Source organism: Penicillium mononematosum (genome assembly GCF_028829835.1).
Source record: "Penicillium mononematosum strain IBT 11891 chromosome Unknown utg000002l:1.0-8112719.0:1.0-8118358.0, whole genome shotgun sequence".
NCBI lineage: Eukaryota > Fungi > Ascomycota > Eurotiomycetes > Eurotiales > Aspergillaceae > Penicillium > Penicillium mononematosum.
Window position 1 is genome coordinate 2,648,014 of NW_026643272.1, and position 15,750 is coordinate 2,663,763.

The 15,750-nt window shown below is 50.4% G+C and overlaps 6 protein-coding genes across 6 annotated transcripts; 2 read left to right on the plus strand and 4 right to left on the minus strand.

Moving 5' to 3' along the window:
- Positions 1–126: 126 nt before the first annotated feature.
- Positions 127–1,509, minus strand: N7519_002774 (serine/threonine-protein kinase; the record flags this gene model as incomplete). Its single annotated transcript, XM_057289552.1, has 5 exons — positions 127–234; positions 266–734; positions 790–1,120; positions 1,183–1,273; positions 1,333–1,509. The coding sequence occupies 5 exons, from the start codon at positions 1,507–1,509 to the stop codon at positions 127–129; spliced, it is 1,176 nt and encodes a 391-aa protein (XP_057150754.1).
- Positions 1,510–2,119: 610 nt separating this feature from the next.
- On the minus strand, positions 2,120–8,915 carry N7519_002775 (DNA polymerase epsilon catalytic subunit POL2; the record flags this gene model as incomplete). The annotated part of the gene is made up of 3 exons (XM_057289553.1): positions 2,120–8,058; positions 8,110–8,249; positions 8,308–8,915. 3 exons carry the CDS (start codon positions 8,913–8,915, stop codon positions 2,120–2,122), a joined length of 6,687 nt encoding a protein of 2,228 aa, XP_057150755.1.
- A 395-nt stretch (positions 8,916–9,310) lies between these two features.
- N7519_002776 (uncharacterized protein) lies at positions 9,311–9,986 on the plus strand (the record flags this gene model as incomplete). Its single annotated transcript, XM_057289554.1, has 2 exons — positions 9,311–9,659; positions 9,721–9,986. The coding sequence occupies 2 exons, from the start codon at positions 9,311–9,313 to the stop codon at positions 9,984–9,986; spliced, it is 615 nt and encodes a 204-aa protein (XP_057150756.1).
- A 302-nt stretch (positions 9,987–10,288) lies between these two features.
- Positions 10,289–11,146, minus strand: N7519_002777 (uncharacterized protein; the record flags this gene model as incomplete). Its single annotated transcript, XM_057289555.1, has 1 exon — positions 10,289–11,146. One exon carries the CDS (start codon positions 11,144–11,146, stop codon positions 10,289–10,291), a length of 858 nt encoding a protein of 285 aa, XP_057150757.1.
- A 480-nt stretch (positions 11,147–11,626) lies between these two features.
- Positions 11,627–13,360, minus strand: sik1 (snoRNP complex protein NOP56; the record flags this gene model as incomplete). The annotated part of the gene is made up of 3 exons (XM_057289556.1): positions 13,124–13,360; positions 11,942–13,061; positions 11,627–11,884 (listed from the first exon to the last, which is right to left on the minus strand). Exons 1-3 carry the CDS (start codon positions 13,285–13,287, stop codon positions 11,627–11,629), a joined length of 1,542 nt encoding a protein of 513 aa, XP_057150758.1. The 5' UTR covers positions 13,288–13,360.
- Positions 13,361–13,568: 208 nt separating this feature from the next.
- On the plus strand, positions 13,569–15,626 carry N7519_002779 (chaperonin-containing T-complex subunit CCT6; the record flags this gene model as incomplete). Its single annotated transcript, XM_057289557.1, has 7 exons — positions 13,569–13,684; positions 13,747–13,841; positions 13,897–13,918; positions 13,988–14,029; positions 14,087–14,107; positions 14,161–14,334; positions 14,394–15,626. Exons 1-7 carry the CDS (start codon positions 13,643–13,645, stop codon positions 15,624–15,626), a joined length of 1,629 nt encoding a protein of 542 aa, XP_057150759.1. The 5' UTR covers positions 13,569–13,642.
- Positions 15,627–15,750: the final 124 nt, after the last annotated feature.

Here is a 15,750-nt window from a genome sequence, read left to right on the forward strand (position 1 = left end):
GATCCAAGCAAAAGAGAAGTCCCAGAGAAGAGCAGCCAGTGATTCTTCCCAAATCCGAATGCGAACATGCCAACGGACGAAAGAAACAGGGCATAGACAAAAGCCAAGGATACATATCCATGCACCCTAACGCGGAGTACGGCTCCACAAACCAGCAACCATCTCCTTGACTCTCCGCTCCTGGGCCCGGATCTGTTCCTCAGTCTGCCCACGCGCATTACCACGACTATCAATCTGCATATGAGCCCCGCCAGCATTGGCCGACAGGGGGAGGAGCATTATGCTTCTCCTCGATGATTTCGTCACCATTAACACGCTCAGGCTTGGGATCGACGCTCAAAACACCGTCCATCATGAAGCCGCCGCCCTCGCGGAGCTTGTTGATAGCCCGCACGGTGTCGATAGCACGGTGCAGCGTGCGGCGCGCGTTGAAGTTCTTCTTGACGTTTGGCAGCAGATCTTCGCCCGGGCCCACCTTGCCGTTGTCATAGGCCAGGTTGACCCATGGGTGCTGGAGAGCTTCGTGGGCCGTCATCCGTGACTTCGGGTTGACTGTCAGGCAGCTGCTGATGAAGTTGCGCGCTTCCTGCGATACACCGCGCCAGTACTCAAGTGGCGTGAAGGAGTAGTCTGCTGCTAGGATTGCTTGCATCTCTTCGAGATTGGAGTCCCGGTCGAAGGGCGTGTATCCACATAGTAGGAAGTAGGTGATCACGCCGATGGCCCAGATATCGCTGGAAGGGGATGGTTGTTAGTAAAATGCAAACAGTCGCAATGAGAAGAACTTACACTGGCTTGCCATGGCCGCTCTTTTTGAAGATCTCTGGTGCCATGTATCCTGGCGTTCCACAGGTTGTGGTCAGGACGTGGAACTGCTCCTCGTCCATGATCCTCGACAATCCGAAATCGGCAATCAATAGATCGGCGTTGTCTTCTGGCGTGCGGAAAAGCAGGTTCTCGGGCTTCAGATCACGGTGCACGATCCCATGGTCATGTAGATAGGCCACAGCCGAGAGCACTGCGCGGATAAGGTCTGCAGCGTCCGACTCGTAATAGCTGCCTTTGCGACAGATGCGGTCGAATAGTTCTCCACCCAGCGCGAGATCGGTGACAAGATATACTAGGCAGCATCACTTGTCAGTGGGGGCGCGATCGGAGCGATCATGCAGGAGCGAAACACACAGTTGTTCATAGTCTCAAAGTAGTCGACCAGGGTGAGGATGTTCTGGTGGCCCAGCGACACCTTCTTCAATACCGCGATCTCATTCCGAACCTGTATATTTCGGAATACGTCAGTCATGCTCTTGTTCCCGCAGTTGTCCCGAAACACACCATATGCTCCCGCCCGGACATGAGACGCTTGTTGATAACCTTCGCCGCATAATAGCGACCGGTATCGATGTGCACACATTCCTTCACAACAGAGTACGAACCAGCGCCCAGTGTCTTCCCGGTCTTGTATCGGCACGGTTGGACCTTCGGCTTCTGGCTCGGGGGTTGTGCCGCCATTGGGAATAAAACCAAGTGCGGGAGGCGCGATGCGGATTGTGGGGAGGATGGAAAGTTGTGCGACGTAAAGCGCGAGCGAAGGACTGAGCGCGGTGCTGGAGGGGTTTCGAATCGAGGACGCGGTAAATATACGCCTGCCTTATGTACCTGCGCAATCCAAAAAGTCAGCCTTGGAAAGTGGAGCAGGGGTCTAGCGCGAATACCCAAGGTGACACTGCGCAGAGAATACTCACAGTTGGGCGACAAGGGCTGATTATACCTGGGCTTATGGTATTCCCAATGGGGTTTATCGTGATGTTGTCCGAGGCACTGCGGGGGTTTGAAGTCGAAGATCCTGGGGAATCGTTGGCGGGGCTATGGAAGGGCTGAAACCTCAGATGAAACTATTAAACAATTCAACTCCGACGGCGTTGGCAGCTGAAATAGAAAACTTGCAGGAAACAGGAAGTTGAATTAAAGGCCGAGATTTAAAAAAAAGATCAACGGCGCGATTATTGGAGAGGCATTTCTGCCCAGTTGGCTATTTACATTTCCCGACTCAACGCCAGCCCAATGCAAAAACATGCAAAAAAGGGGAAATTCAAAGAAAAATCAAAGGGAAATAGTACATTCAAAATCTCTCCAGCACTTCCTCGACAATGTGCTCCAAAAGTTGTAGCTTGTGGAATTTGGCCACGCTCTCCAACACTTGTAGTTTCTTCTCGATCTCCTTTCGATCGACTGTCGCAGTCCATGCACCACTGCAAGAACAGTGCTCCATGAAATCACTGACCTTAAGACCACTGCACTTCGAGCATTTGATATCCTGCGTCTGCCATTCGACAACAAAGCCGTGGACTTGACCAATGAGGAATTCTTCAGTAGCCAATCGGTCGTACTCGGCGTGACAAAAGGGGCATCGCCAGGGCTGGGTAGATTTGCTGGCTTCTGAGCTGGCATCAGGCAGCACATCTTCGTCGCGACAGAGATCGAGATCTCGAATGAGACAGCAAGAGTTGCAGGACATTTCTGGGAGCTTCAAGCTAGCACTAGGGTTCTCGAATCGGCCCTCCTTGCTGAATTCCCGGACCTCGAAAAGGGCAAGCAGCTCGCGTCGCAGCAACCGAGATTCCAGGGTTGTTGTCTTAGACAAACTCAGAACCTGCATCAGCAGTTTAGTCAACTCCAAAGATGGGTTGCGGTTGTCCTTGGGACCGACTAGGACTCCTGGCAAAACCGGGAAGGCATAGTCGGATGCAAGCTCAGGATGAAGCATCTCGTCACGTTGTCTGCGGATCAATCCCGAGATTTGCTTCTTCAATGGCTTCGAGAATCGATCCGAGAGAATAGCAGTGATCTCGTCATCGTCTCCTTCGTTGGTCCGTCCAATGGGAATCTGTGTTGGCCGAGGCGTGGAAGACAGGTCCCCGTCTTGGAGTTCCGGCCGTTTCAAGCCGTGCATCAGCTCGATGTACTCGACGATCCAGTCATGGAAGATAGCCTGCATGGGCATTGGCAGGAACCGGCTGAGCTGCCAGTGCATCGCTGTTTCGAGATCCTGTTCGTCGGCCTCGGTGACCTCTCGACAGCCCTTGCCTCCGTAGTTGTATTCATCATACCAAACGAGATAGTCCCAGTACTCCTTGATCTCTAGATCGATAAAATGGAATGAAGGGTTGGCGCGAATTGACTTGAGGACATACTGACTGTAGGCGTAGGCATTGCCAACCTCGGTCTTAGTCGTTTGGAGAAGGAGGCGTGTGGAGCTGGCAAAGATGACATGCGAGCCAACACGTCTGAACTCTGCCATCAATCTCTGGAATGACTTCCGTGACATTAATCGCACATAGTTGTGCAGGGACCGATCATAGAGACAGGACACAGGGCTTTCCACCCATCGGATCAGATGTTGGACCATGATATCGGCCATGTTATTCCCTGCACAGGCCTCTGTCCACCAGTGTTTTACCATCTCTCGGAGGACAACAACACCGGCAGAGGCAAAAGCTTTCTCTGAATAGAAAACCCCAGTGTCTTCTCCGTCCCCGGAAGGAGCCAGTAGCGTATCACTGCCGTCCATTTCATTGATGATAGAAGATGTCAGAATTGTGTTGATTGACAGATTGCGCACCTCGAGTTCAATGCACACTGTGGAGTAAGCACCTGGTACATTGACAGACGGCATGTTGACCTTGTCCAAGGCACCTAGGATGTCATCCCTTTCATAGCCCGCGTGGTCAGGACGTGGCCCGGATGACCACCAGAGCACAACATTGTTTTGTTGAAGTCGTCTGGCGTACGAGACATCGATGAGGTACCGTGGATCTTCACTTTCCAGATTGCAAAGCGGAACGTCACCAAACCGAGCGAGCATGGTCAAGTGCTGAATCCACGATGATAAGTATAGATAGCGCGTAACGAGACGTCTCGCAACGAACGCTTGCCAGCCCAGTGGTGGAAGTTCCATGTCCGATGCTTCGGGCTTCACGGACAACACTGGATATTCCTTCAAGATCGGTATGTCGTGACATAGGCGGTCTTTTTGTTGGGATTGAATGACAAGTACGGCAGGCTGACTCTCATCATTTCTAATCTTTCTGATCAGATCACCAACCTCAAGGTGAGCCTTCCTTCGCGTCATCACCTGGGTAGTCTTGAAATGAATCTTGTCCTGGTAGTCAAACGCATGCTGCGACTCATCACCCGATGCAGCTTGCATCTTACGGGTGAGAAGCTCGGTGTAGATTTTATCGACGTTGGGAAGACCCTGGACATCTCTTGTGCGATTGAGAACGATAATGTGTGCCTCGTTCTTGGATGTTGAGAATATTGCGAAGATTTGTCTATCTCCAGAGACAATGTGATATAGGTAGTGGAACACCAATGACGAATCCATCAGATAGGGCTGATCAGAGGATGTGTGAAGTAATGTCGAAAGGTCGAAGCCCTTGTCCAAGCCGTCACCTAGGACACCACGTTGCTGTTCATCAAAGGTACAATGGCTTCCTAGCTTGAGCACTGCTCGAGTGCTTAACGGGATGTTTCCCTCGTAAACGCCCTCAACGCTAGGGTGCTGGAAGAGAATATCCATCTTGTCGGCTTCTTCTAGATATTTCTCTTCTGACAAAGATAGCTTGAACAAGTAAACCGAGGGATGTCCGTTAGGTAGGGTGTGGTTGACCTTCTCGACTTCACAATCTGGCACGTCAATGTCCGGCAAAGAATCCCGTTTCAAGTTCAGGAAAAATTGCCGCTGGACTCTAACGCTGAGGGCATGGATCTTTTGGTCAATCAGTACGAAAGCTCGCACAACTCCAGGAACGCCCGTATCGCAAAGCTGCAGGACCTGCCATGTGCTGATGTACAGCATTTGAGCTTGATTGCGGAAGAAGTTGCTCAAGGAATCTGAGGCAACGTTGGTTCGTTCGCCAAACAACTGACGACGGCGAATCCGTGCTTGTTTTTGGATCTTCCATTTTTGCTTCTGATACTTGAGGAATCCTTCGTAGTTTTCCGACATCGATGGCATAACGGCTGGCAGGCTAGCGAAGGGGTCAAGAGCTGCCTTCGGAGCATTTTCTGGATGCTTTCTCTTCTGGGCAACCTTGTTGTTGGGCGATTTCGTTTTTTGAGTCGAGCCTGCGATTGCTTCATCTAGATCGCCAGCGTGCTGAACCCGATGATCTAGGATATTGGCGTTTGTTGAGGAAAGTGGCGTCTTCTCAGACTTGGTAAATAGGTCGGTCATCTTCTTTTGCTTGAACCTGTCATCCTTTGTGTTGATCCGACGTTGCAACCAATCGGGGTGGGCAACCCGGGGCACTGGGTTTCGGAGCTTCTGAAGTGCAGCTGGAATGGTAATCAACTTCTGGATCACGGATCCTAAACGCTCTAGGTAATAGTCCCAATCAATCACAGTTCGAGGGTCCATATCGCCAGGATCCTCTTTTAGCCATTTGCGCAAGAAGAATCGCTTGATGTTATCTTCGGCTGAAAATATAGCCACAGGAATGGCTCTTTCAGTGACAGGTGTATTCCGTGGACGTGATGAGATGATGTATTTGCAGTTGAGGCCTTTGTCCTTGATCATCTGTTCACCCAGGAACTCTGCCAGGCGTTTTGCCGTTGTGATGGATGTGGATTTTTGGGAGCCGTACTCTTCCAGGGTCTTGGACATGCTTCGATTTTCCGAAATGAGATCGATCAGCTCTTCGTCGGCCAATGTCGTTCCATGTTCATATAGAACATCTAACCACCGGTCCGCAACTCGGGCCACAGAGGCGTAGGTCTCGGCAAGATTAGAGCCCTCTAGGAAGAATTTGAAGAGTTGCGTCTGGAAGATCTTAATCAACTTCAGCTCTCCTCTTCGCTTAACTTCGAATCCCTTGAGTTCAGCTAAAGAACCATCATGGTTGAAGACTGCATATCGTTTCTTCAGGTTCTTGTCTTCCTCCTTCGACGTTGGCAGAATCATTGCTCGGTATGGCCCATCCACTTCGAAGAAGATGGAGTTTTCACTGTGAGTCTCGTACTTGAAAGTTTTCGGATCGACAAGCGCCTGGTACTGGTGGTTGGTGTATCTTGCATGAACGAGGTGGTTGAGCATGACACAGGGGTATGAGATACCCAGTTTCTTCCCGTTTTTCAGGGTGAAGGAGAAGTTATCGGGGAATCCTCCAGGAAGCATACACCAGATACCATCGGTATCCAACTCCAGAGGACGACCGATGCGTTCGACAAGCTCTCTCGCCATCTGAATGATGTGAGCGCCTGTCAGACAAGTGACACCGGCCATTTCCATGGAATACCACCGAGAGCCCTTTCGCATTACATATCCGTAGAAACTGTTGAGAATGACCTTGTGTGCAAGCTGAAGTGAATCGAACAGAATAATCATCTTCTTCGCCTCATCGATCTCAGCGGCTGAACCGCCCGACGACTGCAAACTATCGGCTTTGTTCTTCCAGGATTTTTGCTTGCCCTTGAAGTCGTATCGTCGATCACGGAAGGCTCTGACAGTGTCGACATAGAACGGGTTTTCTCTTTGGCAAATGATAGCCTCCCGCTCCATCGTCTTGCTGTCGTGAATCTTGTGGTAAATCTTCTTGCTGTAATCCTGCAGCCGTTTCTTGACCACTCCAGCTTGCTCTTCAATGCTCAATTCATTGAAGGACCTCATTGGGGACTTTGGGTGCCGGCCTGGGAAACGTTCATTGGCTGTGGCACGTCGGATCATGTTGTATTCATCACGTTTGGCAGGCAAGAATTCACCACGCCATGCCCAAGGCATGCGTCTATCACAGGTCTTTCCGGGTCGATTGAAGTCGCAGGCGGCACAATTCGACTCATCAATCAACGAGTCTGGTTGTAATCGGTTGGTGATCATGATGTTGGGATACATGGAGGCGACGTCCAAATGGTAAATAAAAGGCACTTCGTTCCGGACTGGATTGTTCTTGAGATCGAGCAAACGCTCCACAATTTGTGTCTTGACCTCATCATAGTTCACAACATCATCCATGGACTTTTTCTCTTCAACCTCGATACTGAACTTGAGGGCGTGATCGAGATCCCTGAGAAGCTCATCAATCGCAGTGGGATCAACGGTAAAATGCGTAGGGATATCACTTCGGAAGACACCAGCTTCAATACTTTCAACGTGGCCGCCGACGTAGGTCTCTGACTCAAGGAGATGACCTTCGTAGAAAGCCTCTGGGGGATTCTTGTGCTTGTTGGGCAAGACAATCTCATGCTGGTAGGCTTGAACCATGAGAAGCATCTCACACAAAGTTCCAGTACCCTTCCGCAATGTTTCGTCGGGGTTAAGGGGAATGATCGTGCAGAGCGAGAAGATGAAGGGGTGGACATATTTCATGTACAGGTAATAGGTTGCAACTGCATCGGACACCGAGTATTCAGCGAGGGTCTGTGGCCTTTCACTCGCATACGGTGTCATAAGCTCTGGGTCGAGTTCATCTGGGTCGTAACCAAGCTTTGCAACAGTCACGGCTTTCAAACCACGACTTCCTTGAGGAAGGTAACTGTCACGGTTGACCCAGGCGAAACAATCCATATGCACACAGTTGTCGGCTTGGTAGATATCCTCGCTGTTTTTCCGGAAGCCGATCTCCATGTACATGTCAAGTCCAAGAATACTGGCTCTGGTCTCCACAAACGGCCAATCGAAAAAGTCACCGTTGTATGTCGCAATAACGGTAGGCTTGGAAATCTTGATATGCTCGAAAAATCGCTCGAGGACCCCTCTTTCATTCGGTTCATTGAAGATAATGAAAGGTCCGTTGTACTCTGGTTTGGGAGTGTACTCGAAGTCGTGAATGTCCTCAGATACAATCTCTCTGTTGGTAATTAGGAACCCTTGCCCATCAATCATGTATGAAATCATCATAATCTGATCCATCGCGGCGTCGGGAAACTTCAGCGGTAACTTCGTACACTCGATATCAAAAGCGAGGACGACAGGATCGGCACGCTGAAGCCGATCTTCCAGGCAGGTCAGCGATATCACGCCATGATCTGCCTCTACATTGTACCACTTTCCAATCCGAATGTCTGCGACACGTCAGCTCTAAGGCCTCCCTAGGAGACACGGAAAATACCAACCTTTGTCAATGCAGACCCGGACATGGTATGGCACGTCGTATTCTCGAATATCAACAATAAAATCACTCGCTTGTAGGTTGCCATTAGGTCGTTGCTCATTAATTATTTCGTCGTCAAAAAGGTCGATACCAGCAGTCGCACTGCGAGGACCATGGATTAGCCCAATTTTCAGATCAAATCATGTAATGTAGAACAAACCTGGTCATCTCAACATATGCGTCCATCGCACTCTCGTTCTTCTTGTTCTTCTCTGCGAGAGGAAGGAGGGTCCTCCTAACCTCTAAAAGGTTGCTCACGTTGGCGAAACTGAGCTTAATGTAGGTCTTCCGGTAGCCGAGGAGGTGATTTGGGAGTTTGAGATCTTCTTTCTCAAGTCGCTTGAATTTTTTGATCATCCCCTCAAAGGTTCGACGACACCACTCTTCTACCTCCATCTCGTAGCCTTTTTTGACCGCAATCAAGAAGTAAGGGTCGTATTCCACGGTGGCTTTGAAACTTCCTCCGTCGTCCTGCAGGAAGTAATAATCCACGCCGGCACGGCCTCCAGGCACGTCCGAGTCCTCGATCGATGTGCTGTGCATGTTGACCAGCCAACCGACCCTTGTCTCGCCAGACTCGAATCGTGGGAAGCCGAGAGTCTCATCGATACTGTTGGCCAACCGAATGGCCTCGAATTTCTCATCTTGGGATGTTGCCTCGGTCGAGCGTAAGGAGTTGAATTGTACCGTTTTGGAGCGTCGAGGATTCGAGGATGCAGCACCAGATCGGAATTTGTTTCCATATTTGCTGGGCTTTCGTGAAGGCATTGTGACGCTTCGCCCAGCTGGGCTAGTTAAAGTACCTCTGTCAAAGGGTGGAACCAGAATAGAACATGAAACGCGCACTTGGTGAATCCAGATCAAACAATAAAAAGAAGGGAAAGTGTAGATGGGCACAAATAGAATGAGATCTGGTACTGGGGCTAATTGTGCCTCTAGGAGGGTCCAGCAATGGCCTACGATCTGCTCTAATCAAACCCATCGACGGTCACGACGCGTTCGCGTACCGCGTCTCAAGTGTTAGTCAGCTTTCCGGAATAACTATCCATTTCGGTGGCCAAGTCCGGATTATTTATTCCTCCGATATTGATGATCTTCTTCAATAGCGGATGAAGACAGTAAGGGAAATCTAGACCCGTGGACGCAATTTACCCTACACAACTATGGCGGAAGACTCACAAGAGTCCGGGACTCTCCCGGAGGCTGGAAACAATACACAAACTCCCAACGACCTGGCCGATTCGCAGAAACCGAAACACACTCCGTCTCAGTCACAGACTGGAAAGCTATGGGATGCCTTCGGAAACCCTGAAGAACCCGCGAACGCGCTCGCCAAAGCAACCTATAAACCCCGAGGCAAGAATCCTAAGGATGTATCATACTCCGAAATTATTGGAACATTCCCGGTCTCCGAAATGACCACCCTTCACAAAAGACCGTGTGCTCGGGAATCCTTGTTGACTGGCATTGGCGTCGGATTTGGAGTTGGTGGTCTGCGAGGTGTGCTCAAAGGTATATCTGCAATCTTTTGGTAATGGAGCACTTGAATCATGGGGCTAATATGTGCATGCAGGACGGTACTATCTATGGTCTGCTGCAAACTGGGCTGTTGGCATGTTTGCGATCAGTTCATTGGCCTCATATGAATACTGCCGCTGGCGACGAAATAACGAATTGAGTGGCATGGCAGAAGCGCTCGATATGATGAACCAATTGAAGGCCAAGAAACAACGGGAGAAGGATGCGGCAGAGGAGGAAGCGGCATTGCGCGCGCGTCTTGCCGAGGAGGAAAGGAAGAGCAAGAGTTGGACCAATCCCTCCAACTACAAATTCTGGTAGTGCTGTTGATTCATGAAAAGGAGTCGTGGAGTTCATGAGGTGTTTGGAAAACTGTATATTCCGATCGATAGATCAAGACCAAGTGGTGATCGACGTCATGTCATAAGTCATCTCTGTGTATCATAGCTCTCTGCAAAGTTCATATCGTCCAATCAATCATAGTTGGATTCCCCCATGTGTCCGAAAAGAAAAAGAGAAAAAGAGAGAAAAAGAAGAAACTGCCCATACGCCTGCCCTTCAAGAGAGAAACGCCGAAAGATATCCACAATGCAGCTGCACATTGCGCAGCCATGCTTGCCTCGCTAGCAATTGAATTTCACCCGCTTCTGAATTGCACCTTCGTTTATGCCGCGCAAGTTATCCTGGCCAACGCCATCCCTCCTCCTTTCGCGTCGTCTCTCACGAGCCTCCCGGGCTTCGCGATTCTTCCATTCTGCCACTTGCTTTTGTCGCTTCTGTGATCTTTCCCACGCAATTGAGGCGGTGGGCTTGAAGCCTATGCCGTTGATTCCATATCCATCATCCGTCGGGTCAGATGGATTGTGGCCTGTTATTTCTGAATCATGCCATACAAGCGGGTCTTCTTCAGATGGAGTGTTCGCAAGAGGAGGGGATAGTCGTTGTTTGCGTTTAGATGGTGACGAGGGATTTAAATTCTTGCGAGAGAAAGTTGCAGACTTCTTCTTTGAAGGGGATTTTGGCAAGGAAGTCGGATCCTGTGTTGCGGGCGGCTCGAATCGCGGCGCTTGGCGGTCACCGGGTTCGTTGCTAGTGTCCGGTAAGGCTTCAGGCATATTCTTGAGCTCGTGTCTATCAGGCTCGCATGCTTTCTGTGCCGATGGAGCCGAAGATCCTCGCCGTGGGTTGCCAGTCAAGCTTCCAGGGTCCGGAACAAGATCGCCACGGATCGCTAACTCTCCGAATCGTCCAGCTACTGCAGTGCGAGGACTGTAGCTTTCCAGCTCGTCCTCGTCCTGAAGTGAAACTTCTTGAATACTGTCAATAGAAGCTATCGAAGTGGGTGACGCCGAAGGGCTATAGCAGTCTGATTCAGAGGCCTCTCGTTTGCGCTTTGGAGAGAAAGATGAAGGTAAGCCTGTTGGCATCATACTGAAAACAGACGTAGTGGGGACGTCACCGAGCAACCCGATGGGTCTCATTTGTAAATAAATAGGGTATCCACCACCAAGTTGGTCTCAGGAGACGAGACTATTCATTCTGCAGAGCCCGCGAGCGGCGGAGGTCAGGGCTGAGAGGGGTTTTGCTCTTGGACATTCGGCATTGAATCTGACTGTGGGGTACGTCTGTACAATGATCGCCACTAAATTGACCGCGCATACAATATGTATACATCAAGGGATTATTTTTAGTCTCTTTTTGTCTTTCTATTTCTACAAGGAATAAAAATAGGTTTCTTTGAGACTGGAAATCACCTACTCCGTACACAAGACAGTGACCACATGACAAACAACTTAAAACACTTAATTGAAAAATATCAGAGCAGCGATAGTCAGAGCTGCTGAGGCAAAAGGCCTGGTAATAATTTACAAATACCTGCAAGCCGTACCAATCGAGTCATGAAGACAAAAGCAAAACCTAACGCCATGACGAAGACTCCCAAGTCCAAACACATTGCGCATCTAGGCCTTTTGCTTCTTCTTGGAGGGCTCGGCATCCGTATCGTGCTTGCGCTTCTTCTTCTTGTCGGACTCGCCCTCACCCACGGACTTTCTCTTCTCTTTCTTTTCCTTCTTTTCCTTCTTCTCCTTCTTTTCTTTCTTCTCCTTCTTCTCCTTCTTCTCCTCCTTAGCCTCAGCAACTTCGGCATCCTCCATCTCCGCATCGCTCTTGTCGGCATCGACATCAAGGTCAGCCAGCACGGCATCCATGGCATTTTTCTGTAAAATATTAGCATCGGTTTGTCCACTTAGTAGGGTATCTATAGTTCAACATACCATGGCGACCTCGTTCTTGGTAGGGGCAGCGCCGGAGGTGTAGAACTCCAGGCGCTCCTCAACCTGGCTCTTCAGGGCCTCACCGAACTTGGTGTTAGGCTCCTCGGAGAAGTTATCAATGCGGGAAGCAATGGAACACTTGTTGGCAAGGAAACGGGAGATTCTGCCCTTGTTCTTGGGGCCAGCGCGGCCGATGAAGGAAGAGTGGTACAGCAGACCGTACTTGGGGGTGTTTCCCTTGGTCTTCAAGGCACGGAAAAGAGCCTTCTCGGCACCAAGAATCTGAACGGTAGAGGCGGGGTACTTGGAAAGGTTGGTCAAGCTACCGGCGTGGGAGATCAGACGGGCACCGACGACCTCACCGATGAGGGCGGCGAGGTTAGGCGCGACGACGCTCATCTTGGAAACAAGGTAAGCGTAGAGAGACTTGCGGTACTTGGCGAGCTTGACAACGCGCTCGGCGAAGGATACCACATTCTCCATGTCAGACTCGGAGATCTCTTGACCCATACTAGTCTTAGCGGCATCAATAATGCTCTGGGCAACAGCCTCATCATCCTCAACAAGGGCGGCAATGTCGTGCAGGCTTTCGCTGGTCAGGGTTTGCTTGTCCTTAATGAAGAGGGCGAGCTCGGCGTAGCGCTGGTTGTCGGAGACAATCTTGACGAGCTCGGGGAAGTGCCACGAGTACCATTCGCGGACTCTCATGGAGAAGGTGTTGATGGCCTTGTCGAGCTGATCCAGGATGGCGATAGCCTGGATGATGTGGTTGTCGTCACGCTGGACGGAGAACTTTACCTTAGCACGTGAGTAAGCGTGACCGAGACCGAGCTGGGCGGTGTCCATGTCACCATCGCGCAGCTGCTTGAGAAGCTTGCTAGCGTGAAGACGGATACCACGGAGAAGATCCTGGACGACCTCGCTGGTATCACCAGTCTCACAGTCCACGAATGAGAAAGCGGACTTGATGCTTCCTGCCAGAGCCTTGTCGGCAAGACCCAGGACCACCTTCTTCTTCTTGTTCGGCTTGGGGAGGTTCAATTCAAGGAAAGAAACTAGAGTCTCGGATGCGACACCTTCGGAGATATCATTGATTTCTCCAAGAGCCTGCTTGTTGTTCCTACAATTTGTTAGTCGGCGATGAAAAATGAAAACCTTTTCATTTAGACTGAGAAAGCGTACTCGAAAGGCAGGAAACTCGAAAGCTCGACCATCTTGCCGAACTTAGCAAGGTCATTAACACCCTCCTGGACTTCCTTCAAGGAATTGCCGACAGAGTCACCCTGGTGGGCGACCTTGAAAAGTGAGTAACCCATAGGGCCCTCAAAAAGTAGGAAATCGGCCATCGTGTTAGCGCCAATCCAAGGTCAATCACAAGATAATGATAAAAACTTGTAACACCGGCCAGAAAACCTCGCAAAGTGCAATTTGATGGGTCTCTGGTGAGGTTGGCGACGGCTGGAAATGGACAATTTTTTTTTCTTGCCGCTAGTGCGAATCCTAAGGCACCGAACCGGAGGTGTGACGGTACGCATCGGAGTAGACGTTTACCCGGCCCGCTGATATAACCACGTGATCATATGGATGATTGAATGTGGGCTTTTTGGCCGCGGACCTAACGTGGAACAAGCGCTCTACCATCCCTTAATTTAATATTTTTGAGTTATTGGACGTGATACCCTGTCATTCATTACCTGGGAGATGTCTGCAACTCAACTACTTAACCCCAAGGCGGAGTCGAGGGTATGGAAAATATTCCCAGATGGCCCCTCAATGATATGCCCGCACACTAACATTTCACGCAGCGGAGAGGAGAGGCCTTGAAGGTGAACATCGGTGCCGGTGAAGGTCTTCAAGATGTTCTCAAGTCCAACCTGGGTCCTTCGGGAACTCTCAAGATGTGAGTTTCCTACGAATACACCTCATACAAAGGCGACGGAGCTGACAAAACTTAGGCTGGTTGATGGTGCAGGCGCAGTATGCAATCCCCAATTCCGCTCGATTGGCACGAAACATCCCTTTCCTAATACAGAGTTGCTACGATAGATCAAATTGACCAAGGATGGAAACGTTTTGTTGCGAGAGATGGTTCGTTCTGCCCCCCAAAATCACAGCACTTGGAGCTTCTGAGCTAACCTCTAACAGCAAATTCAAAACCCTACGGCTGTAAGATGGAATTACCTCGAAACTCTCCTACATGTTGCTGATGAAGTGGAAAGGTTATGATCGCTCGCGCTGCGACCGCACAAGATGATATTACCGGTGATGGAACAACATCTGTCGTTCTGCTGGTGGGAGAGCTTTTGAAGCAGGCGGAGCGTCACATCTCGGAGGGTCTGCACCCCCGTGTTATCACCGACGGCTACGAGATTGCTAAGACTGAGGCCTTGAAGGTATGTAATGGAGATTGAAAGTCAAAATCTGGAGATGGATTCTAACACATTACGCACAGTTCCTTGAAAACTTCAAGCTCGAGCGTTCTATTGACCGAGAGCTGTTGCTTTCTGTCGCCCGTACCTCCCTCTCCACCAAGCTTGGCGGTGCCCTCGCTGAGAAGCTTACCCCCGACATTGTTGATGCCGTGCTCGCTATCCACAAAGCCCCTGAGAAGCCCGATTTGCACATGGTTGAGATTATGACGATGCAGCACCGGTCGTCATCGGATACCCAGCTTATTCGTGGTCTTGCTTTGGACCACGGTGCCAGACACCCCGACATGCCCAAGCGGGTGGAGAACGCTTTCATTCTCACATTGAACGTCAGTCTGGAGTACGAAAAGTCCGAAATTAACTCCGGGTTCTACTACTCCAACGCCGAGCAGAGAGATAAGCTGGTTGAGAGTGAGCGCAAGTTCGTGGATGCGAAGCTGCAGAAGATTGTGGACCTCAAGAAGGAGGTTTGTGGAAACGACCCCAACAAGGGATTCGTTATCATCAACCAGAAGGGTATCGATCCCCTCAGCTTGGATGTTCTCGTTAAGAACGGCATTTTCGCTCTGCGAAGAGCCAAGCGCAGAAACATGGAGCGTTTGCAACTAGTCTGCGGTGGAACTGCTCAGAACAGTGTTGAGGATTTGTCTCCCGATGTTCTTGGGTGGGCTGGTCTGGTCTACGAGCACCAGCTTGGTGAGGAAAAGTTCACTTTTATTGAAGAGGTCAGGGATCCTAAGTCTGTGACTATCCTCATTAAGGGTCCTAATGGACACACCATCACCCAGGTTAAGGATGCCGTTCGTGATGGTCTGCGCTCAGTCTACAACACCATTGTCGATGGCTGCGTCATTCCCGGAGCTGGTGCATTCCAAGTTGCTTGTGCCGCACACCTGCAGTCCCAGGCCTTCACCAAGACCGTCAAGGGTAAGGCCAAGTGGGGTGTTGGTGCGTTCGCCGATGCCCTTCTGATCATTCCTAAAACTCTTGCTGCCAACTCAGGCCACGATATCCAGGATTCGCTGGCTGCTCTTCACGATGAGGCAATTGATGGTAACACTGTCGGTTTGGATCTGGTCACTGGCGAACCCATGGATCCCGTCCAAGCGGGTGTCTTCGATTCCTTCCGTGTTCTGCGCAACTGCATCGCTTCCAGCACGGGCATCGCATCTAACCTCCTTCTGTGCGATGAGCTACTGAAGGCTCGACAGATGGGTAAAGCCGGTGCCGGTGGGCCCGGTGGTCAGGAAGAGTAATGCACTTTCTCATTTACGAAGTCAGGCGGTTCATGTAAAGTTTAAAGGGTTAAAGACTTGATTCCCTCATAAAGTTGGGGGCAAGCTAATCTATTCAAAAATGCACACAAACTTCACGTTGCTT